This window comes from Lampetra fluviatilis, chromosome 1, assembly GCF_964198595.1.
Source record: "Lampetra fluviatilis chromosome 1, kcLamFluv1.1, whole genome shotgun sequence".
Lineage (NCBI taxonomy): Eukaryota > Metazoa > Chordata > Hyperoartia > Petromyzontiformes > Petromyzontidae > Lampetra > Lampetra fluviatilis.
Genome location: NC_136275.1, coordinates 3,680,571 through 3,705,501, shown reverse-complemented (window position 1 = coordinate 3,705,501; position 24,931 = coordinate 3,680,571). Strand labels below are relative to the sequence as shown.

The 24,931-nt window shown below is 51.0% G+C and overlaps 1 protein-coding gene across 3 annotated transcripts in view; it reads left to right on the top strand.

Moving 5' to 3' along the window:
- Positions 1-334: 334 nt before the first annotated feature.
- Positions 335-24,931, top strand: part of ACAD11 (acyl-CoA dehydrogenase family member 11) — a 32,367-nt gene continuing 7,770 nt past the window's right edge. Inside the window, exons 1-15 of one of the 3 annotated variants that reach the window (XM_078882983.1) lie at positions 335-659; positions 2,296-2,398; positions 3,374-3,499; positions 5,407-5,568; positions 6,401-6,565; positions 7,160-7,307; positions 8,579-8,703; positions 9,234-9,340; positions 9,662-9,785; positions 11,594-11,671; positions 13,301-13,439; positions 18,891-18,998; positions 21,244-21,342; positions 24,053-24,119; positions 24,702-24,787. In XM_078882983.1, coding sequence (XP_078739109.1) covers positions 391-659; positions 2,296-2,398; positions 3,374-3,499; positions 5,407-5,568; positions 6,401-6,565; positions 7,160-7,307; positions 8,579-8,703; positions 9,234-9,340; positions 9,662-9,785; positions 11,594-11,671; positions 13,301-13,439; positions 18,891-18,998; positions 21,244-21,342; positions 24,053-24,119; positions 24,702-24,787 — 1,906 coding nt within the window. In that variant the 5' untranslated portion in view covers positions 335-390. Of the gene's footprint in view, positions 660-2,295; positions 2,399-3,373; positions 3,500-5,406; positions 5,569-6,400; positions 6,566-7,159; positions 7,308-8,578; positions 8,704-9,233; positions 9,341-9,658; positions 9,786-11,593; positions 11,672-13,300; positions 13,440-18,890; positions 18,999-21,243; positions 21,343-24,052; positions 24,120-24,701; positions 24,788-24,931 lie in introns of all 3 variants that reach the window. The other 2 variants (XM_078882907.1, XM_078883063.1) reach the window with 2 other exon arrangements.

Below are 24,931 nucleotides of genomic sequence, written 5' to 3'. Positions count from 1 at the left end.
CTCACGGTCAAGACCCAGTGACGATTATCTGTCACTGGTCTTGGGCCTCCCCTAGGTCGACTCAGCCTCAAACGAGGACCCGGTGCGGTGTGTAAACTTCGCTACTGGGCGAGACAAAGACGGCCGGGCGTGGTGTGCCGTGCCGGCTTTCACAGCCGCTGCTCGCTCACAGCACTTGCCCCAACAGTCTGCTGAAGGCTACCCGGTGGATCTTTGTCTTAGTAGCGCACTCTAGTGGCGCAAACTCGCCGTGTCCCGTCCCCTCTGTTGCAAATTCGACGGAGGAGGGGAGTGGAATCCACACCACAACCACCCACCCACCCACCACCTCTCCCGGCACGGCTTGCGGAAGAGACGCGGCTCGACCGCGTGGGGTCACCGTGGGGCGGAATGACCCCAGATCCATGCAGAGGGAGGAGACTCCGATACAGTACCCGTGGACTGTGGACTGCGGACGAGATCGAGAGAGCGAGAGAGAGCGAGCGAGCAAGGGGGATACATTTCAGAGACGCAGAGGGCAAAAGCTCTGTCCACGCAGAGATGGCAGACAGTACAGAGGTGCGCATCGCTCTGGACGTGAGAGCCCTCCAGGAATTCCTGCAACGCAATCTCCCGGCTCGCCCTGGGCCCTGGGGGCCTCTCTCCGTGCGTCAGTACAGGTGCCACTCGCACACAAAGACAAAGGTCCACCGTGTAGCCTGCAGTAGACTGTTGGGGCAAGTGCTGTAAGCGAGCAGCACCTGTGAAGGCTGGTCGCGACAAGCGAGGGGGGGGTGGGTGGCCAACACCACGCCCGGCCGCCTTTGTCTCCCCCAGTGGTGATGTTAACACGCCGGGCAAAGGTACTCATTTGAGGCTGAGCCGACCTAGGGGAGGCCCAGGATCTGTTCAGGTAATCGTCACCCGGTGTGAATCGAACTCGGGTCGCTGGATTCGTAGCGCAGCGCGCTTACCGCTAACAGCACTTGCCTCGACAGGCTGTTAAAGGCTATGCGGGGGATCTTTGTATTTGTCACTCACACACACGAACTGCAACACGGCCAAGTGTTAAACCAACGTCTGAGAATTCCGGGTAAAAGTGCACTCTCCGCACTGTTGACCTATCAAAAAAACCGCGATACGCATTTGGGGCCGTCCATAAATGACGTCACGCACCTAGGAGGGGGGGGGGGTCAGACATTTGTGACGATGTGTGACGAGGGGGGGGGGGTGAGAAATGTGACGTCACATCAAAATGCGCAACTTTAAATAAATTAGACAACACGTTCTACTTAATTAAATAGACTTTTTAATAAATGTTTTCTCCTACAACATCAGAGTGCAGCGCCACATTAAATACGCACTACGAGAATAAATTTCGATTTAAAGCTTTCGTGACTGCAGGGATTCATCTTCTTGGTTCTTTCGGTAAAGTCACGTAGAAGGGAAATAATACAATAATAAAAAATAAAACATAATAAAATACAATTCTCACGACGTTTCGGCCACAACGCAAGCAGCCGTCCTCAGGTGAAGAACAGGTCTGTCGGAAAGACAGCGTCTGACAATAGTTTAAAGTGATTGGAAGCATGTTTAATTTTGGGGGGGGGGCTCTGACTTTTTGTGACGCCGTGTGACGAGGCGGGGGGGGGGTCAAAATTGTCCAAAATCGCGTGACGTCATTTATGGACTTTCCCATTTGGCGGACCACTCGCGTCATGATGGCCCGCGTCGGTAATCCAGCGCTGTGGATGCGAGGGTTGGTGGATTGCACATTTGTTGCGACGGCAGGACACAGTACTCCACCGTTGAGCAAAAAATGTGGACTCTACCCCTTCCGTCTCTATGGTGTAGAGTGTTTCCTCCTCGCAGATGCTCGGGTTTCCTTCATATAGAGAGGACCGCAGAGCTTGGGCAATTGTTGGCGCCGCCTCGCCCCCTGGCTGCTTGCCTGCTTGCAGTTCCTCGCGCCTTGTGAGTCTCTCTCTCTAGAGAGAGAGAAAGAGAAGATTGCGTGGCGCGTTCCAAGTTGAAACTATTATTGTCAGTAAAACTCCCGATTTGAACTGACAGCTCACCTCATTGTGTAGTTGCATTCTTCACCAACGATGCCACCTGGCCTGGTTCAGCAAGATAGACTCAAGAGGCATTGGGAAGGGGGCGGTGCTGAGATCCAATTGTACTGCGATTGCCAAAAAACAACCAATATTCTGTGATGTGTAGGGAGCGTTTGTGCGCAGACGAAGAAGCTCCGCTAACGGCTCTAACCTGATTGTCTCCCCCCACCCACCCACCCACGTGACCCTGTCTCGTCAGCGCGGGTCAGTCCAACCCCACGTATTACCTCCGCACGGCCGCGGGACAGGAGCTGGTACTGCGCAAGAGTCCTCCCGGTGCCCTCCTGCCTGGAGCTCACCAGGTGTGTGAGCAAGGGGGTGGTCGCGTGCCCTCTCGATTTGCAGAGAGCAAAGTCGGCGTGTGTGTGTGTGTGTCTGTGTGCGCGGGTAGCGGTCAGTGTAGGTGGTCAGTGCGCTGCACTAAAAAACCCGAATTCCATTGCTGCTCAAGGTGAACATCAGTGGCGAATATGTGAATCGGTCCTGGGCCTCGCCTAGGTCGACTCAGCATCAAATGAGTACCTGGTGCGACGTGTAAACATCGTCACTGGCGAGATAGGTGGCCAGGCGTGATGCTGGCCAACCGCCCCCTCGTGCGCCGTGCCGACATTGATAGATGCTCGCTAACAGCACTTGGCCCAAAAGTCTGTTAAGGCTACACGGGGGGGGGGGGTCTTTATTTTCACCCATCAGTCAGGCATTCGGTGGCCCTCATCTCCAAACAAACGCACTTGAAACCTGCTGGCCCACATTTGCTTTTGAGGGTTCGGCCACGTGCAGTGGTAGTTTGTGTGGCAACGTTCTTGCCATTAGCCCCTCCAGCATGCTGCCAACGTGGCCCTCGTTCGCCCCATGCGTCAAGGGGCGTCTCGGCCACTCGGGATTTTCCACGGGGACCCGCTTGCACAAGAGAAACCCGGTTACAGCAACAACAACAACAACAAAAACAAAAAACAATGCAATTCAAAAACAACTGCACGTGGTCAACAACTGTGCATTTAGACTGTATAAGGCGGAATCGTGCAGTTGCATCTCAGGGTGATGTACAAGAAGGAAATGGAAAGTAGGTTATGGGGAAGAGGATCATGGGGGCAGGTGTTTTTTTCTTTTTTCGGTGAATGAAGGGACAAGGTAGGGAGAGGAAGAAACTGGCGCAAGGTGACTTTCTGTACTGACCAAAGACGTGGGCACATTCATTTGTAGGCAGAGCAATGGGGCAAGGCTTCGAGTCTGTCCTTGTACACCGCGGTGCCCATGAGTTGCGTGTCATCATGCAGGTGGACAGGGAGTTTCGGGTGCAGCAAGCCCTGAGCTCCGTGGGGTTTCCTGTGCCCCGGCCACTTCTGTACTGCCAAGACAAGTCCATCATCGGAACTCCATTTTACGTGATGGAGCACGTCCAGGTATGTCTCCTGATTGCTCGTTGGAGCAAGGGCACGTGCCGGTCAGACTGCTGCGCCCGGGGTTGCAACCATGTACCACCCTTTCCACCTCCACCCGTGGCCATTCGATTGAATTATCACTTCCGGGCGTTCATTCAAGTCAAGAATTGGTTCTTGTATTCATTTTTAAGCGAGCGCTGGCGTCGTCTCTCGGGGGCTGCACCGGTGATAGAAGTTAACCCTTTACATACAACGCACGTGAATCGAAAAGAAAACATTCTTGCATATACGGCACTTTATATGCGATTCATCTCATGTGTCGTGAGCTCGAGCATCGATGTCGATGAACCGGTGCATCGTTCCACGCACCTTCTGCACTGTCAACCACCTACATCTAATCTCAAATATTGCTTAGTCCATAATTAGTTTGACCCAGTGGCCTCCTTAGGAACTGCCCTGCAATAAATAAATGGCAATTTATTGCAGCCATTCTCCTGAATCCACAAACGGAAGAACGCCCACGCCATGACAGGCATGGGGTTTTTTTTTAACCATACTTCACCGCGCTCGTCAGCGCGGGTGTTTGAAAGGGGGGTGGCGTGGGGGGGTGGGGTGCAGGGCAGGACTCATTCCGACATCGCTCGCCACTGATGTTAACCGTCGCCGGAAATCAATACGCGGGTCACTGGGTTCACGGTGTGGCACGCTAGCCGGTGACGCACCACGCAGTAACGACGTTTGCGTGTATTGCTTGTTCATTAGTTACAAGTTCACGGTGATTATTAGCCTTGTGGCCCATGTTTTTATAAATGTTTTGTATCAGAAGGGCCATACTAACTTTACGCAGTAGGGGGCGACCATTACCCACGTATTCCATGATCAAATTGAGTAACTTTCTTGTCACTTGTACAAATTTGGACCGTGACACCCCCCCCAGCACGCAACGGTCCACTCGTCTGAACGGCCGTCACTGGCTCCTTAGCATCCGCTTGTGATGAAGCACGCGGCGGGTAGTATTTTTACGGTTAAACCACACAACCACACTAATAATTATTTACTGGGGGGGCGGCACAGTAATACGGTCGCACTCATGACACGTTATTAGGTCGCACTCATTAACACACAAATTGCTCGCCACAAATGAACCACAATTACCTTGCTGCTGATCTTGTCAACGGAGCGTAAACCACCATGACGCGATCTCTGGTCATCCTCGCAGCAGCAGCTTTTAGCTGGCCATCGAACAAAGACGGCCACCGCATCGCGCGCATTTAGATGCACTTCCGCGGTCGTCTGGAACGCTCTTCCTTCCGATATCAGGAAGCTACTGGGAGCTATGCACTTTGAAATCTAGATTACTAACTCATTTCTTTAGAGCTGCTTTTTGCGATGAATTGTTCTTCCCCCGAACCTCAGATTAGCATGGTTGCCTAGGTACGGTGCGAAATGAATTCAACATACGTACATACGAACCGCGAACCCCTGCAACAAGGCAGAGAGATTTCGATTTAAAGCTTTCGTCACTTGCAGGGATTCATCTTCTTGGTTCTTTCGGTAAAGTCACGTAGAAGGGAAATAATAAAATAATAAAAATAAAACATTAAATAATTCTCACGACGTTTCGGCCACAACGCAAGCAGCCGTTCTCAGGTGAAGCACAGGTCTGTCGAAAAGACAGCGTCTGAATGAACACCACCAGGCTTGGAAGCGTATATTTAAGCTGGGTTGGAGGGGGAAGAGCGCCTTGACAAAGGAATTCGCATATCAAGAGGAATTTAGCATATTTATGGGAAATGCAGATATGGGATTAGTCACTACTTGTGAAATGCGTAGGAGGTGGGCGGGTGGTTTTCAAAGTCATAAAGTCAAAGGCAGCGAGAACGCGTCACCGATGGGCCACAGCCTCACCGCCCGTGTATGCGCCCTAGGGCCGCATATTCCGAGACCCGGCTTTGCCAGGGCACAGCCCGGCCGAGCGTGCGGCGCTGTACGTGGCCATGATCGAGACCCTGGCCAGGCTCCACTCGCTGGACTGGGAGGGCCTCGGCCTCGGTGGCTTTGGCAAGAAAGGAGGATACTGCAAACGACAGGTGCGTGTGTACGTGCGTGTACGTACGTGTGTGCTCGTGGCCTCAAGGTGCACATGGCCTGGCACAAGCGTCGTGGTGACGTCACCGCCACTTAGTGGCGAATGGCGGTTGTTGTTGTTGTGTGCTCGTGGGGTGTAGCGTAGCAGTTGGCGCGCTGCGCTACTGAACCCGGGGGCCCAAGTTTTATTTTCGCTCACAGCCACCAAACACCAGACGGTGCTCGCTAACGGCACTTGCCCCAACAGTGTCTGCGGCGGATCGTGGTCTTCGTGAGCATGTGAGCTACGATCACTTACTTGGCAGTGCCAAGGTGCTCACTCCCCAGCATCGTCTCTGAAGATTCACTGTGTACCTTCCTCTTGCCTGGATATCAAAACCTAAGATCATACGGCAAAATGTTCCTGTGCCTCCATGCGACATCATCGTCATCATCGTCACCGGTTGTCCATTAAATTATTTGGGTCTTCGGTAAAGTGACGTAGATAGATTGCCCAGTATATACCCATTTAAAAACTGGAGTTTGACTCCAATGGCCATATATAAAAGGGTGTTCGTCACGTAACAATTAAACCACATTTTTAATTTTCACAGCCGCAATAAGCCAAAACGAATTGAAAAATAAACTCAGTTAAAAATAATATGATGAGAAGAAAATCCGTCTCTCCTTTTAATATTCATCTCGCTACGTAAAAATATCAAATTATTTCTCACACAACCCATATCAGCCGCACCACATTTCTGGGAGTGCACAATTTCGGCGGCGTATGTTTGTTTTTTTTGTTTAGTTTTTTAACGTCATAAAGTGAAGCAACCTTGGAACGCGTGTCCGTAGGTGCTCACCTGGACCAAGCAATACAACGCCGCGGCACACACGGACATCGACAGCATGAACAAGCTGTCCGATTGGCTGCAGAAAAACCTTCCGGGCGACGACAGCGAAGCGAAGCTTGTGCACGGAGACTTCAGGATCGACAATCTGATTTATCACCCCACAGAGGTACGCATAGACCCAACAACACACGTATCATGCGCAGCGCTGGGGGGGGGGGGGGGTGGGGGGAAGCTCCCTCGGCCTTGCCCACACCACGAGCTCAAGAGCACTGAATGCGTGGATGTATTGTCGTTTAGACCATCGAGTTAAAAAGAGTTTAAAAAGTGTGGCCATCCCATAATGTACTGTAGAGTTACGCTTACAATGAATTCAGAACTCCACTTTATTTGACACCGTATGCCCAATTAAAGACTGAAGTTTAACTCCCATGGCCATATATAAATAAAACTTAGGTGGAGAGCGGTGTGCTCATCTCCATCAGCGGCATACATCGCTGTGGTCAGGGCCAGTCTCAACAGGCCAGCCGTTCACCGAGTCGTGCTAAATGTATTGACCCTAGAGGGATGAATGCGTGAATCGACCCGCAGCCGTGATTTTAACACGGACCTTTCCGACTGTGTCTTTGGCTCCCTTGCCACGGCGCCTTCGGGCCAGGCAATGAACGCCCGCGTGGAAAGCGAAGACCATCGCTGACGAAAGTCGGTGGCAGTTGGTGACCGGTGGCTTGTCTCGTGCGCGTCAACACGCTTGCATCCCCAGGCTCGTGTGATCGCGGTATTGGACTGGGAGCTGGCGACGATCGGGCACCCGCTGGCTGACCTGGCCTACAATTTCCTGCCGTACCACCAGCTCCCAACTGGTGCCATGACCTCGGTACTGGGCAGCGTCCCCATCCCGACCGTGCCCGGTGAGTTGTGTCTTCATGTTTAACGTAGCCATATGGAGGGGAGGAAAAATTTACATCCAAAGAACAAAGGTGACAGAACTGGGAAGAAACAGCAGGGTGGGGACCGAGAGGCGAGGGCGACGGTGCGAGGTGGTGAACCAGGGTACGAAGGACGTGCAGATTTTTTTTATGTTTCGTATGGCAGGAGGGAAAAGGAACAGTGTTGAAACACGTTATGGTTGAATGCTATGTTTGTTCAACCGGTCCAAGGAGACAGCGGCAGAGACGCTGTGCGGATCGCAGCGTCACCGCACCGCCAGGACGTTGCAAGGACGGCGCGTTCGCCGGTGATTACATTTGTTGGTTTGGACATCACCCCAGTCGCAGTTCGTCGATTCTTTGATATATGTTTGTTGAACTTCTTTGCCCGTATGTAGGCAACCGTGCTAATTGGAGGTGCGGGGGCAGGACAACAAACTAAACACAAAAAGCAATTCTAAGCGAATGAATCTTGACTTAAAGCTTTCGTGACTGCAGGAATTCATACTCTTTGGGTCTTTCGGTAAAGTCACATAGAAAAAAAAAATCACTACGTTTCGATCACAACACAGGAGGCGTCCATCTCAGGGCAATTTTAGGGTTGCGGTTCTGTTCTATTCGTAGGGCGTGGCCACTCCAGCCATCGCAGTCTTTGTTGTTGTTTTTTTTCTCCTTTGCGATGTTCCGGCTTCGGGTCCTCAAGTACAATTCACGATCGGAAATTTTGTTTGGCCAAAATAAATGCGGCGATAGAGGGGCAGAAACGGCTGGCCCTGTGTGAGTGGGGAAACATGGTGGGGAGAACAAGAAGAAGGAGGAGAAGGGGAGGAGTTGACTGCGAGTTTCAGCTCTTATCGCAGTGCCGTGCCTGGAGTCTCGGGGTATTTGAGTTCAGCTTGGCAGGGAGAAGAGCAAAGGTTTGTATGTCATTTCGCCGTGGCGTTTTGTTGATTTTATCATCCTGCCGACGTTGTTGTGGACTTTCAGCTGAGAAGGATGCAACACCGCCTTTCACCCAATGCATCCACTCATCACCGTACCCTGCATTGAAAAACGAACAATATTCTACGATAAATATCCCAGCAGGTTACGCCATCATGCGATCGCAGAATGGAGATCATGGTGTATTCTAGAAAAAAAAAATGTTACGCGCAAATTGTTAACCGTTTCAAAAGTTGCGCGACACGGATCGAAGTCCAGTGGCGTGAGCTGTTTTCTTTGTCATGCCCCTCCACGCCCGCCCCGCGTGTCAGGAGTTCCCACGGAGGCCGAGCTCCTGTCCGTGTACTGCCGCTGCCGGGAAACGCCCAGCGCCCCCCTGCCCCACTGGAATTTCTTCATGGCCTTGGCTCTGTTCAAGATCGCTTCCATTGCCCAAGTACGCGGACACAGCTGGCCAAGCGCATCAAACGAACGGCGCGTCGCCCCGAAAAACAACGCATTGTTGACTCTGGTTAAGGGTGGCGTTGCTCTCACCCTTGACATTGTTAATATTGTATTTTAGTCCACCTGCCTAGCGGTATTTTCGGACCAATGTTTAAGAGCGGAATTCTTTTAACGAGTTTATTTACGGCTCTCCGTAATCCCCTTCATATAACAGAAATCGAATCAACGCCACCGTCCTTTTGAAACTCGATCAAATAAAATCACGGTGACGCTCTGTTCGCTTTGATACAGTTCAGTGCATGTGTGGACATACCAGTTGACTGATATTTGTCAGGGGTTTTTTTTGTCGAGTTAAAAATCGCGTTCAGGTGTTGACTCAACCTGCCAGGAGACCCGTCGCTTTTGTGCGTGGGTTTCACCACTGACTTTTACGAGTGCCAATGAAGAACTCCATAATGCCTGCTTGATCGGGTTAATCCGTGTGATGCGGCGTGGTGTGGCACGGTGCGGTGTGGTGCACAGGGAGTGTACGCCCGCCACCTGCTGGGCAACGCCAGCGCGGAGAACGCCTCCCAGTTTTGCGGCGCCGTGCAGCCTCTGGCCGAGACGGCGCTCGCTTTAGCCACAGCGTGAGTCTCCTCGCCAACCTTTCGACTCTAAAGTACATTTAAGTCGTCGTGAAAATAAAATAAAAATTCCCGCTAACTTGTCATGGCGTTAATTTCATCGTTGTGCAAAGACGAATCAAATTGACACGCTCCGTGATTTTTTGATCGCCGACACTGCAAAAAAAGTTGCGCTTTTACCGCAGCTGCGTTTAAGTTTATCCTCCTTCCCCCGCACTTCCGATTAGCACGGTTGGCTACGTTCGGCGCGAGAGGGGTTCAACGTACATTCATACATCTGCACTTGATGCCGTAAAGCACACAGCCTGTTTCTCTCTACAGCAGGGTGCCTGCCAAGGTCGAAGGGAAGTTCAGTTCCCCTGAGCTCTTCAGGCCTTCCCCAGTGGGCCAGCTGATGCTCGACAAGGTCCGGGCCTTCCTCCGCGAGTATATCTACCCTGCAGAGCCGGTGAGCCTCAGGCTTTTGAGAAGCTGTCATTTTCATTTTCTCAAATCGTTTATGCTTCTTTACCCGGGAAAGCTCCGCTGACTCTCAGAAGGCTTTTTCAGGAGGGTCCTCTCAAGTTTTGGCAAGAGGAGTGGGGGGGGGGAGGGTGGTGTTGCTGCTTTGTATAATCGCAAGTGAGTGATTTGCAGATAATCCCTCAGCACTGGGATGTTTTGGGCTAATATCGGTTACATTTTACCGTTTTATTTTAGCTTTGGAGTTAACCGAAGCACACCGGAGGAAACTCGAGCGGAACACAGAAAGCCACCCGGATCGGGATTCGAACTCAGGCGCTTGTTGCTGTGATACCACTTAGATGGGATGTTTTTTTTTAGCTATGGAGTAAACCGCAGAAACTGGAGGAAACTAGAGCAGAAAGTCACCCAAGTGGGGAATCGAACCCAGGCCCTTGCTGCGATGCGCATGTGTTCCCAGTGCACCACCCACCCTGTCGCCCCCGTTTTTCATGTTTTTTTCTCTTGGACATAAGCGCCATTAGTTCTCGGAATGATCTCAACCACACTTCCTCCGAGTGAGCAAATGCGTCACCATGTTGTTCTCTGTTATCCAAGCGCTCACCCGCTTGGGGTGTGCCCGTAACAGCTGGTACAAAATTTATGGTTGCAGATGAAACTTTCCCCATCAATCTACTGGCCACGCCTGACAGGAGAGCATGGAAACACATTCGGGGGTATGCAGACAATGGGACAGGAATTAATTTGTCCTGTTGATTTTTTTTGTAATCCGGACGGTGCAGTCGTACCCTGGCCGAGTGTACATCTCGTACTGGGGACGTGGTGACATCAGATCTCCAGATGGTGGGGGACAGCCGAGGCCATCATGCTTACAGGGTCGATAATATAGGTACTAGATTGTGGAATATCAACAACAGTCTCGTAGTCCCTTCTTAGACTTAGACTTTCATAATACTCAGGACAGACATGGGCTCAATTATAAATACGGTAGATCTTTGGCCGTTCTGTTTGCTGAAAATACAACAACAATATGCAGTCCGTTACAATTTCTAAATTGTGATCCCAGGTCTGGAGCCAGCTTAACTTAACCCTTTCCTGTTCCGAGACGTCTGCAAGTCGCATGGTGGGTTGCCCCGTTCACCGCTGAATCTGGGAACGCGCAAGCGATTGGCGTACATTTTTATTTAGAGACGCATCGCGCAAAAAACATTTTTTTAAGACATCGTACTCACCGCAGATAACCGTAGCGATACGACCGCACTCTACGATAGCTGGCGCCAAAACTGTGCCACACGCCCTCCCCCGTTATTTTAGTACTTAATCGGAATGGGAAATGGTTAAGAATACCGGGTGCTTTGGAGGCACGGGATGCGAGGTGGCCAGGAGAGGTAATTGAATCAAATGGACCATTGAAGCTACTTGTGTGGCCCCTGAGGTGTGACCAACAAGCCACACTCTCATTAACCAGGATTGGCCAAACATCCCAATGTTGGACCCTGCTAAAAAAAAGACTTGAGACTCCATAAGACTTTACTAAAAAACTAAACTCGGCACAATAATCAAAAACACTGTGGTGCTAAAAGAAGAAATTTCTGAAAGGAAAAGTTTCGGGTAATTGCCATTCTTCACAAGGCGTAAAACTCAAGTAAGTAAATAAGTGGCATTACTTATACATTTTCTTAGCCTGGGAAAGCCTGTTTGAGGACGCGGACACGGTGATATTGTTTGGACTACGGTACCCAGAGGAGAGCTGGGCACGGACGGTGACGTGCGCTGCCCCTCTGCGTCCCGCAGGAGGTGCTGCAGTACTACCAGCAGCACGCCTCGTCCCCACTGCGGTGGAAACGCCCTCCCATCATCCAGCAGCTCAAGGTGCCACCCTGGAGAGGGAGAGAGAGGAACCTCTCTATGAATACGGACGGGCGAAGGTTCCGTGGTTGGGTGTTTGCATGTATGTTGAACTTCTCTCGCACGGTACGTGGCCGGCCGCGCTAATCGGAGGTGCGGGGGAAGGACAACAATTAGAAACAAAAAGCAGTTCTAAAGAAACGAGTTTTCAATGTATATGATTTAAAAATGCATAGCTCCAGTGGCTTCCTAATATCGGAAGGAAGAGCATTCCAGACGGCCGCAGAAGCGCATCTGAAAGCGCACGATGCATTGACTTGACCGTCTTTGTTCGATGGCCAGCCAAACGCCGCTGCTGCGTGGTTGACTGTTCATTTAAAACTAAGTGATAAGACATTCAAAAAGAGCAATTGGCATCATCTTGTAGCCTGACTCAAGATAGTTTTTTTTCCTTGACACCGTTTACTTACGGTTCGTACTTCTGTGCGCGGAGCGAACCTGCAAACCGGCGACCGTTAAATTGAACGTCGGACGTGCCAAGAACTACTGACGGTTCACACGTGCAAGTCGGCTGGCAGTGTCAATAAAAATTCTTGGCGTTGGGCTACAAAGATTGCGCTAACCGCTCTTTTGATTGTCTTATTAGTTTTGGGTGTTTTTTTTCAATTTACATTTAAAATGGGAAAGGTGATTTCATGAACACCGTGTATTGCTGAGGTCGGCTAGAAGAAGAAGAGACATTTTCATTTGTTTTTGTCTTTGACCAAAATAGTTCCAGAGCTGCATCACACGCAGAGCTGCTTGTACACATACACGAACACAGCAGCAGGTATACATCAGATGGCAAAAACGCATTCTGACTTAATAAACAAAATAGGTGATGGAATAAACTGCATCTATTTATCTTCTTGGTTTATTCGGTAAAGTTACGTAGAATGGAAATAATAAAATGATAAAAATAAAACATAATAAAATAATTATCACGACGTTTCGGCCACAACGCAAGCAGCCGTCCTCAGGTGGAGACCAGGTCTGTTGTATCGACAGTTCTCGACAGACCTGGTCTTCACCTGAGGACGGATGCTTGCGTTGTGGCCGAAACGTCGTGATAATTATTTTATTATGTTTTATTTTTATTATTTTATTATTTCCATTCTACGTGACTTTACCGAAAGAACCAAGAAGATGAATCCCTGCAGTCACGAAAGCTTTAAATCGAAATTTGCATCTATTTAGTTTTTTTCCCCCCCCTTAGTTATTCTTAAACAACACAGTTTGACTCTTGTACAGTTTGTTCTCACCGAGACATTCCATCATCACCCCATTCCCTGCCATATTGAATCAATTATCTTCACGTTAAATTACGTTTAAGATTTCGATTTAAAGCTTTCGTGACTGCAGGGATTCATCGTCTTGTTTTTTCCGGTAAAGTCACGTAGATTGGAAACAATAAAAATAGACCTGGTCTTCACCTGATGACGGCTGCTTGCGTTGTGGCCGAAACGTCGTGAGAATTATTTTATTACATTTTATTTTATTATTTTTATCGTTTCCATTCTACGTGACTTTACCGAAAGAACCAAGAAGATACGTTTAAGATGTTTTTGTTGTTTAAACTGCCGCCCTGGTGTATTGTACGGCGGCCCGCTTCAGGACAGGGCTAAGGCGGCGGGCCTGTGGAACCTGTTCCTGCCGGCGGTGAGCGGCCTTGGCCAACTGGACTATGCCTTCGTGGCGGAGGAGACGGGGCGCTGCGTCTTCGCTCCCGAAATCTTCAACTGCCAGGCGCCGGGTAAGCGGCTTTCGGCTGGCCGTCCGAGCAAAGAGGGTCACCGCATCGCGCGGCGCTTTCCGATGCGCTTCTGCGGCCGTCTGGAACGCTCTTCCGATGGTAGGAAGCCGCTGGAGCTGCGCTCTTTTAAATCTACATTGAAAACTCGTTTCTTTCTACACAACTGCTTTTGTGTTTAGTTTGTTGTCCTTCCCCCGCAACTCCGATTAGCGCGGTTGGCTACGTGCGGTGCGAAAGAAGTTTAACGTACAAAGAAACGGCGTTCGCCATCCTGCCTGCAAGGGGGGACACTTCCTGCCCAACCCCCCCGAGGCTTTAATCTTCACGCTTAAAAAATTAGTCTCTCGTTTCATGCTTAGTTCAAAGACGGAGAATCTCGTTAGGGTAACCCTATTGGCCCCAGAAACACTAAAATTGCACACATACCCCCAACACACACATACACATAAACACACACACACGTGGTAAACATGTGTTTCAGGCCGTTTGCACGCTTGGCTAATGACTCGCACTGCGGCCTCCCAACTTGGTTCCTTTTAGCCGTGTTGTATCGACAGTTCCACTTGAATGTGCAGTTGTTTTTGAGGACTACTGTGTGTTGTCTTTCTTTGGTCTGGGATTGTTTTTGTTGTTTTGTTGCCTCGCCCAAGCTTGCATTTGTTGTTGAAAAATCGATGTACTTCTGCAGTTTGTACTTAAACTTTATTTATTTTTTGGTCTGTTTATTCACTTATTTTTTATGACCTGCTTACCATTCCTATACTTTGCACTCCTATCTGTTTTGGTTTAGTTTGTTGTTGTAACTTTCTGAACCGCCCCTGCTGGACATCTGTGAAAAAGAGCTTCATAGCTCATCGGATTCCTCCTTCAGCCTCCGAAGGATTCAGGTTTCTGCGGCAGAGATTGCATTGCCCCTGATAAACCCTTTGCATCAAAAGGGGAAGCCTTGATAGAAGTACGACTTATTATGTAAGGAACGAAACAGGAGGACTTCTCCACAAATCTGGCTGTTGTAATTACTGGCGAAACGTCGTACTCAGATTGTAAATGCTGTGGCTTTGCTCTCCAACACACCGGTGTGCTGTACTAGTAGCGAATTTGCACGTTCTGTTTACGTGACAAACTTGACTAATTGGATCTAGATTTGAAGTTTTCGTGACTGCAGGGATCCATACTCTTTGGTTCTTTCGGTAAAGTCACGTAGGTATAAAATAAAATAAATGTATTTATTTTATTGACTAATTGGCTGTGCCGGGTGGTGGCGGGTTTAACGACACATTTATATATTTACGCGATCTAACCCAACAAAAACCTGTCTTACGGAATTACTATATTTGTTTTTGGAACAAGAACGCAGGCCCGTCACACAGCACGTTGCTGCGTAGCGTGCGCAGCCGGGTGATTTAGTTCTCGGGAAAAACAATCCCAAAACGACAAAGCCATTTAAGGGAAGGGGTGGTGGGGGATAAAGGATGGGGACAAGCTGGACCACTGCCCAAATCACGTGGGGGCGTCTGGCCGGTGGTGGGCGGGAAGTGGGCTCTTAAATGGGTTGGTTGGTTGGGGGGCGGGGGATTAATAGGGGAAGGGGAGGTGATGGGGGGCGGTAAGACCAACTTGAGGAGGGAGATCCCGAGCATGTGGAGGTGAGAAGGGGGGGAGGAGGAGGGGGGGGAGGAAATACAAATGATTTCAACAGACTTAGAGCCAACGTTTTCCGTATAAAGCAAACGTTGATATATGTCTGAATTGCCTCAGTTTCAATGCTGTAAATCTCTGTGTTTTTCTCTCGAATACTTGGAAATGTTTACACGGGAATATGCAGCAGTATGAGGATGAGCATAGTGTTCCATATGCTCGCATTGGTAGCCTTTCCACATTGATGGTTTCCCTTGGAAGGTGGAAAAGGGTTCATATGGTGGCACTTTCTTAAAACGTACAACTGCTTCCTTCGGTGTCGAGTTAAAAAAGTTTTTTTCCTTTTGACCATTGGCATGCAATTTCCTTTTGAGGTGCGCGGGAATGTTTGTTGGTTAATTGTATAGGGCGAAAGGTCACACACCCACGGCTTAGTTGGTGGCAAAATATTTATGTATGTATGTGGAAATTCTTTCTCTCCGTACGTAGCCAATTGTGCCTATTCGGAGATGCGGGGGGAAGAGCAACAACCTAAACACAAAAAAGTAGTTCTAAAGAAATGAGTTTTCAATCTCGATTATACTGGTAGGAACCTCCTGGTTACACCAGCCCACAGGGGATTATTGTGTCCGTCCGTCCGTCGTGAAGGGAGGGGCTGGGTGGGGAGGGAGGGGCTGGGTAGGGAGGGGAGGATGGGGAGGGGCTGGGTGGGGAGGGTGGGGCTGGGTGGGGAGGGGCTGGGTGGGGAGGGTGGGGCTGGGTGGGGAGGGTGGGGCTGGGTGGGGAGGGTGGGGCTGGGTGGGACTGGGTGTGGAGGGGCTGGTCACCCCGTGGTGCCCTTATAAAACTCAACGTTTAACCTACTCATGCCGGCTTGTGCCCGCCCTCACAGTCGGGCATATTTGCGAAATACACCACGCCCTGGCCGTTCACCCTGGCCATTGACCGAGCAACCCAACGTTCCTACCAGCTCCCTCCGCAGCAAGAATGTGTTTTAAAAGTGCACAGCTCCAGTGGCTTCCTGATATCCAAAGAGCGTTCCAGACAGTAGCAGAAGTAGTATCTGAAAGCGCCGCGCGATGCGTTGGACCGTCTTTGTCCGATGGCCAGCCAAAAAACAGCTGCTGATGCAAGGATGACTGGAGTTTGCGCGATGATGGTTTATGTTTCTTGACAAGATCAGCGAGGTATACGCCGCAACAACAACGGATACGGACTGCTTCGTCGTCACATACCGTATCACGGCATCCTTCGTTGTTCTTGTGGTCAACGTGAGATTTGTACAAAGTGTGACTCATTCGTGGCAGGAAATTACTTTTGGTTACCTTCAAAATGATGCCGGGCTGACGTCGATATTTTAATAGAAAAATTCCACGGGAAATTGTGAATAAATCAAGCAAATTTATACGTAAACATTTTTTGTCGGCTCCGTAGCCGCACGCGGGGTCTTAACGGACTGCTTCGCCACGTTATGAAATAGTTTTTCGTACCAAATTCGAACAAAAAATGCCTCTTCTTGTCATTTTGGTTTGCCGACCCTCTGTGCTAGTGAAATGCGGCTCACGCGAGCCTCTGTTGTTTAGGCAGACGGGTCGCCATTTTTCATGCATCATCATCCTCATCATTATCGGCCACGCTCAATCCACTGCCGGATGAAAGCCTTCCTTCCCGAACCCGTCCGCCATCTCTCACTCTCCCGCTGTGCAAACTCTCAATAGGTCGGGTTTAATGGTCTTCACGGGTCTCATGGGTTTTAGCAGTTTTGGATATCGAGTAGTGGGTTATTTTGGTTTACGTCACGAACCAGAAGTTTAGTCGGGCGGTTGTGGCTGACTATGCACGTGGCTGCCTGTCAACCAGCACCAGAGGTAGCAGCAAGGGTTGGTTGATCACCACGCGCACGGACGTTGTGAAACTCCCTGCTCTGCATCTACATCGGCCATACGAAAGAAGAAGAAGATGATAAAGATTATTATTATTACATTTAGAAATTATTATTACGAAGCAACATTTGGTTTAACACGTAGGCTTTCGCGACCGATATCATTCATAATAGTGGTTTTTGGGGTTAGATCGCGTAAATATATAAATGTGTCGTTAAAACCCGCCACCGCCCGACACAGCCAACTAGTAAGGGTTGTCACGTAAACAGAACGTGGCCAATTCGTCACAAGTGATGACAATTCGTCACTAACCCAAAAACCTCTATTATGGAAGAAACATTTGGCTGGATATGTTTGACCTTATGGAGATGAAGTGGTCACGTTTTAGCAGCAGTCTCAAGTATCCGTCATCGAACGTTGTACTCGAATTGAACTTGTGCGTGCGTTTGTGACGCGTTTGTTGGGAAAATCAGAAACATCCTCTGGCAAAAAAACGTCCTGACGCGCGGTGTGTAACCGGAGTGACGTGAGCACTCCGATGTTTTATTTGAAGCTAGTTTAGAACTAACAGTGGTAAACACGATCCCAACACATTCGTCAACAACACTGCCTTAAAATCTATATATAATGTATGTGTTACGAAGGAGGCCCATTGCCTGAAACATTGCTTATTTAATGATTTAGCCTGTCTGCCATAAATACCGGTGTTAAGATGCTCAGACTTAAAATAGTCACCTATGACAAGGCAACGAGTCTGCATTAACCACACATACGTGTGGAACAAGAACATAATCTAAACAAACATGCTTTGATGATGTCATTGAAACGGATTGGCCTACGCCAGAGACAGCTCTGTCTCACCAGTGAAAGACCAAATTCCGCTAAAAGGCGACCAGTACAAGGGCAATCCATCAAAGCATTAACAGTTTGTGTAAAGCAGTTATATCTGTGGGGACTCTTTGGCCAGTATCAAGATAATGATAATGGCAAAAGGGTCCCATAGATATTGCCTACCATATACATTTCCTTTTAAGGGCCACACAGTTGCATTGACGGATGTGTTGCGCGGTTTTGTCGTTATGCATGCTTGTGGACCACTGCTAATGCGGCAGCAGTAGCAGCATCACCGCCAAACAACTGCTAAGGGTCTCGTCTCCCAAACTTGTGAGCACGAAGGTAACGTCGGACACTTTGTCCGCTCTACACAAGGTGCCCCTTCCACGCGTGCGTGACTGTGGTCGCGCTTGTGCTGTGTTTACGCGATGGCGCCGTTTGTTTGTATCCCGCGCTGCGCTCGCTGGCGTCCTCCTTCCTGGCCGTGTCCGTCGGCGCTCCGTCGTAGCGAGAGACCCTCTTTTGTTTTCTTTGAGCCTCCCCTGAGTTGATTTTATCTGCGACGAGCACCGGGGCCAGTATACCAGCACCTCCACTTGGGAGACGCAGCGAGAGACAGCGCGCGTTTAGCGTGTTGTCCTCTGATTCGCACGGTTGGCTTACGTACGGTGCAAAACGAAGTTACACATACATACAGACCATTATAGAGGGGCGGCGGTGGTTATTGCAAACTCTGGTCATCCACGCAGCAGCAGCAGCAGCAGCTTTTGGCTGGCCATCGAACAAAGATGGTCACCTCGTCGCGCGCTTTCAGATGTGCATCTGCGGCCATCTGGAACGCTCTTCCTTCCAATATTAGGAAGCCACCGGGGCTATGCACAAGCATCGCATGTCGTGGATACGTGTGGACTTCATTTCCACCTTTAACAGCAACGTGTCTTCATCGTCATCATCGTTGTTATAATTGACAATAAGACTCGATGCTTATCTCAACAATACTGCGCCCTTAATAGGGAAGGTGTATAGCAGGCGACGTTTCGGGCAGTGGCCCTTCTGCATGGCACGTATATTTACATCGTAATTATTATCATTGCAGACACGGGCAACATGGAGGTTCTTCATCTGTATGGGACGGAGCAACAGAAGAGGGATTGGCTGGAGCCCCTGCTGCGCGGGGAGATCCACTCCTGCTTTTGCATGACAGGTCATCGGCACGCCGCGAGGGCTGCACTCCAAGCCGCAATAGATAATCCGGTGGACAGATGAAGGCGTCGAATGTCTGGCCAGACGCGAACGCTTTTGCCGCCAACCTGGCAGACGAGAGCCTCCCCCCCCCACCACCGCCACCACCTCCACCTGCTCCGAGTTACTTTCGTAACGGGGCGCCGGTAGAGCGTCACGAGTCGCGCGCGCTTGCGTAACGCGCCGTGTTGTCGGGCCCTTGCGGGCGCCGGGTGTTTAAACTTTGGCTCTGTGTTCGCGCCGGGGTTATGATTTATATAAGCGGGGGATTTAACGCGCGTAGCCTTCCAGCGACCAAGTGCTGTGATTTTTTTGTTGTTTTTTTGGGGGCCACGCCACGGAAGTAAAAATCTGTTGCGTCGGCAAAGGGAAGAGATGCCAGGACGGAAAGTCCCCAAGGCAGACAAAGAGGGAACGGCTTGAGATGAGCATCAGGGAGGAAGGGGAGGAGGAGGAAGGGGAGAAGGAAATGACCAGGCCCAGCTGTCGGGGATGAGAGGGCGATGTTGAGAGGGCGACGATGAGAGGGTGACGTTGAGAGGGTGATGTTGAGAGGGCGACGTTGAGAGGAGCGACTTTGAGAGGGTGACGTTGAGAGGGTCACGTTGAGAGGAGTTACGTTGAGAGGGTGACGTTGAGAGGGGCGACGTTGAGAGGGGTGACGTTGAGAGGGTGACGTTGAGAGGGTGACGTTGAGAGGGTGACGTTGAGAGGATGACGATGAGAGGATGACGTTGAGAGGGTGACGTTGAGAGGGTGACGTTGAGAGGGTGACGTTGAGAGGGTGACGTTGAGAGGGTGACGTTGAGAGGGTGACGTTGAGAGGGTGACGCTGAGAGGGCGACGTTGAGAGGGCGACGTTGAAAGGGCGAGGTTGAGAGGGTGACGTTGAAAGGGCGAGGTTGAGAGGGTGACGTTGAGAGGGCGACATTGAGAGGGCGACGTTGAGAGGGCGACGTTGAGAGGGCGACGTTGAGAGGGCGACATTGAGAGGGCGACGTTGAGAGGGCGACGTTGAGAGAGCGACGTTGAGAGGGCGACGTTGAGAGGGCGACATTGAGAGGGCGACATTGAGAGGGCGACGTTGAGAGGGTGACGTTGAGAGGGTGACGTTGAGAGGGCGACGTTGAGAGGGCGACGTTGAGAGGGCGACGATGAGAGGGCGACGTTGAGAGGGCGACGTTGAGAGGGCGACGTTGAGAGGGCGACGTTGAGAGGGTGACGTTGAGAGGGTGACGTTGAGAGGGCGACGATGAGAGGGCGACGTTGAGAGGGTGACGTTGAGAGGGTGACGTTGAGAGGGCGATGATGAGAGGGCGACGTTGAGAGGGCGACGTTGAGAGGGCGACGTTGAGAGGGCGACGTTGAGAGGGTGACGTTGAGAGGGTGACGTTGAGAGGGCGATGATGAGAGGGCGACGTTGAGAGGGTGACGTTGAGAGGGTGACGTTGAGAGGGCGACGATGAGAGGGCGACGTTGAGAGGGCGACGTTGAGAGGGCGACGTTGAGAGGGCGACGTTGAGAGGGTGACGTTGAGAGGGTGACGTTGAGAGGGCGATGATGAGAGGGTGACATTGAGAGGGCGACGTTGAGAGGGTGACGTTGGGAGGGGCGGCGATGAGAGGGTGACGTTGAGAGGGTGACTTTGAAAGGGTGACGTTGAGAGGGCGACGATGAGAGGGCGACGTTGAGAGGGCGACGTTGAGAGGGTGACGTTGAGAGGGCGACGTTGAGAGGGTGACGTTGGGAGGGGCGGCGATGAGAGGGTGACGTTGAGAGGGTGACGTTGAGAGGGCGCCGTTGAGAGGGCGACGATGAGAGGGTGACGTTGAGAGGGCGACGTTGAGAGGGCGCCGTTGAGAGGGCGACGATGAGAGGGTGACGTTGAGAGGGGAGGAAAGAGATGGAGACAAGGAAGGAGCAAGGAGAGGTGAGCTGCACGGTGCAGCGTGTTTTGTGTTTTGACCGGGGTCAGCGAGGAGGAGCGGAGGGATTCAGCGTGGGGGTGGCCACACAGCAGTCACATTATTTACGGGAGGCTTGAGCTGAGTTATATAGCGGACATAATATTGTTCGCATCATTGTATACAGTCCATGGTAATATAGACCGCACGTCCAATTTGCATGGTTGGCTACGTACGGTGTGCGAAAGAAGTTCGACATCTAGACATATTTACATTCATACATTCCCCCCCCCCCCCATACAGAACCCGACGTGGCATCCAGCGACGCCACCAACATCATGTGCAGCATCCGGAGGGACGGCAACCACTACGTGGTGAATGGGCGCAAGTGGTGGAGCAGCGGTGAGCGATGCCAGGCCCGGCCGGATGGGCGACGGGGCGGCTGGTGTTTGTGCCGAGGGCTCACGGCTGCAAGGGCGGCAAACACCCGCAGACTTGCATCAGAACTGTAGCGATTCACCGATTTAGGCGAATCCGCAATCGATTTTTACGTGCACAGTATGTTGAAATTTGCACGTAAGAGAAGGCCAAACACCATTGACAGGGGCTTTCTTGAGCTTCCTCCAATGGAGGCTCTTCCGCCAGCAGTTTCGCGTGCAAATATTTTCAGGGCTGCACCTTTAGCCTCGGATGTGAACTAAATACTCGACGTACTTTATCTTTGGGCTAACGAAACAAACCAGAGGGAACAAACAGGACACGATATGAGGCGGAGGATACAACATGAGACCGTATGAACGAGGAAACAATGAATCGACACCTGGATTTGAATCGTACGAACCGAATGTTGATAATTAATTGAATCGCTCGGGGCGGTGCCACTCGCAACCCTCTATCCTCGCGGATCCCGCCAAGGTCCGTCCCTAACTTAGGCCTCTTTCCAATGACCCAGGACTGCTTTTCACTTGGGACCCCGATTGCCCTTGAAGTGGCCCCGGTTCTAGCACCACCCAGCAGTCTGGCATCGGCAGTCATGGCCTAGCATGGGGTGGTACTGCCTGGTACCACCTCTAGACCACAACACGGGGTGGTGGTACTGGCTGGTACCAATTCTAGCCCACAACACGAGGTGGTGGTACTGGCTGGTACCACCCCTAGCCCACAACACGAGGTGGTGGTACTGGCTGGTACCACCTCTAGCCCACAACACGGGGTGGTGGTACTGGCTGCTACCACCTCTAGCCCACAACACGAGGTGGTGGTACTGGCTGGTACCACCTCTAGCCCACAACACGAGGTGGTGGTACTGGCTGCTACCACCTCTAGCCCACAACACGAGGTGGTACTGGCTGCTACCACCTCTAGCCCACAACACGAGGTGGTGGTACTGGCTGGTACCACCTCTAGCCCACAACACGAGGTGGTGGTACTGGCTGCTACCACCTCTAGCCCACAACACGAGGTGGTGGTACTGGCTGCTACCACCACTAGCCCACAACACGAGGTGGTGGTACTGGCTGCTACCACCTCTAGCCCACAACACGAGGTGGTGGTACTGGCTGGTACCACCTCTAGCCCACAACACGAGGTGGTGGTACTGGCTGCTACCACCTCTAGCCCACAACACGAGGTGGTGGTACTGGCTGGTACCACCTCTAGCCCACAACACGAGGTGGTGGTACTGGCTGCTACTACCTCTAGCCCACAACACGAGGTGGTGGTACTGGCTGGTACCACCTTTAGCCCACAACACGAGGTGGTGGTACTGGCTGCTACCACCTCTAGCCCACAACACGAGGTGGTGATACTGGCTGTTACAGCTTGGTGCGGACAGACAGCAGCAACCCTGACTGTCAGCTGATCAGGGCTTTTTCTGCGATGTTACTCCTTGCTTGCGATGGTTATCTGAACTCGTTTTGCGTTCCCCTGTGTTTGTAATTTACGTAACCGTTGTCGCGTGTTTTGTTATCATTACTGCGCTATGCAGCTGTAAACTGCGAGGCTATGAAAGGAAGTACAATTAGAGGGCCCAAGGCAAGATACAAGTTAATGTGGATGGTTTTGATTGTCATCTCGAATACCGCATCTGTGTCGGCGAGTGATAGTGTTCACAGATCCAAGCCAAGATGCCCTTGGGATTTCCCAGGGGTTCAGGGTATTATTGCTCAAAGCTGTGGGAGCCAGTCTGTCACCTTCAATAGTCTTAGGGGTTCGATGTTTATAATAAACTACTTATTTACCCAGGAGAGCCACACTGAGTCGTAGGACTCCTATTAAAGTGGCTCCTGCTGCTACATTTGGGGATGTTTTCAGCCCAACTCATGATGAGTTGTGTTTCTTGTTATACGTTGTGGAGGAAACCCGAGCATGCGCTAAAAAACTCATGCTTTGCGCGAGGGGGCAACACGCTATCCCCATACAGATTGAAACAGATGGCGATTAGTCCAATGGCTGTACTGCCTTCTCCCAGAGAGCAAGGGTGTGGGCTCCTCCTCGTCACCCACGTGAAGGGAGTTTCACAACAATGATCTGGGTGTGATGCACCTACCCTCGCTGCTGCCTCCGCAGCGCTGGATCGCAGGCAGTGAGGTGCAGAGTAGCCACCGCCGCCTCCAAAACCCTTGAAGCTAGCACTCGTCAAAGAGGCAGATGCTGCTGCTGCATTGGCAGTTGTGCACAAGCACAATTAACAACAACAATATGGGAACCTCATTTGCCAGTAACTCTGATAATGTGCACTGTCCTTGAAGTTGATTGGTCCACACCAATCAACTTCAAGGACAGTGCACATTATCAGAGTTATGTCTTTTGTTTGTATTATGACTGCAGGTATTGCGGTCTATGCAAACATGACTCCTTGTAAAAAGGTGTCAGTTTTGTTGCCAGATAGAAGGGTAAAAAAACAATTATCATAACAACAACAACTAAAGACGCAACACGAGACGTCCATCAATGACACTGCCTTACAAAACATATCTGAAATCGGCAACGTTTTTGGGCGATGGCCTTTCTTCATAGCACGTACATCTCCAGCGAGGTACAGGATATTTTGAGCTCGCCGCACGATCTCCTCTCCGTTTGTACCCACGCTCCCCTTGTCTCTGTTGCTCAGGAGCTGGTAACCCAAACTGCACGTTGGCGGTGGTGATGGGAAGGACTGGAGATGATTCCCTGGCCAGGTCGGTGGTGGGTGTGGGGGGGGGGTTAGGTGTCACGTTCAAATATTGTCCACCGTTATTGGTCGTGAGTGGGAATCAAACTCGGGTCGCTGGGTTCGTAGTGCAGTGCGCTATCCGCTACACTACCGTTGCCCCATAGTTCCTACACAAAGATAAAGATTCCCCCATGTAGCCTTAGACTGTGGGGGCAAGTGCTGTTAGCGAGCACTTATGACGGCCGGCATGGCACACTAAAGGGGTGGGTGGCCAGCACCAGGCCCGACCGCCTTTGTCTCCCCAGCGGCGATGTTTCTACACACCACACCAGGTATTCTAGGCTAAGGAGACTTGGTGGAGGCCTAGGACCGTTTCAAATAATCGTCAATGGTGTTGGCCGTGAACGGGAATCGAACTCGGGTCACCAGGTTCGCAGTGCGGTGCGCTAACCGCTACACTGATGCTGCCCCATAGTCCATTACGCATACTCTATACAATACACACACATGCAGAATTGAAGCCTAAACTTGGAATAGTTTGATCATGAGTACCTGTCGTCATTGTCGAGTGAGCCTAATGCCACTTGTGGTTGGCTGTCATCTCCAGACACAAGCAGCACAGCATGATCCTGGTTGCCATGGACACACCGGGAGTCAAGATCATCAGGCCCCTGATGGTGTTCGGCTATGACGGTGAGCTGTTTTGTCCGGCCTTGTCGAATGCTCACTTAACGATCACGAACGGCATTGCCCGAGCGTTCCGAGCGACGGTGGTGTGGCGGTGGTGGTGGTGGTGGTGTGGTGGTGGTGTGGTAACGGTGTGGTGGCGGTGGTGTC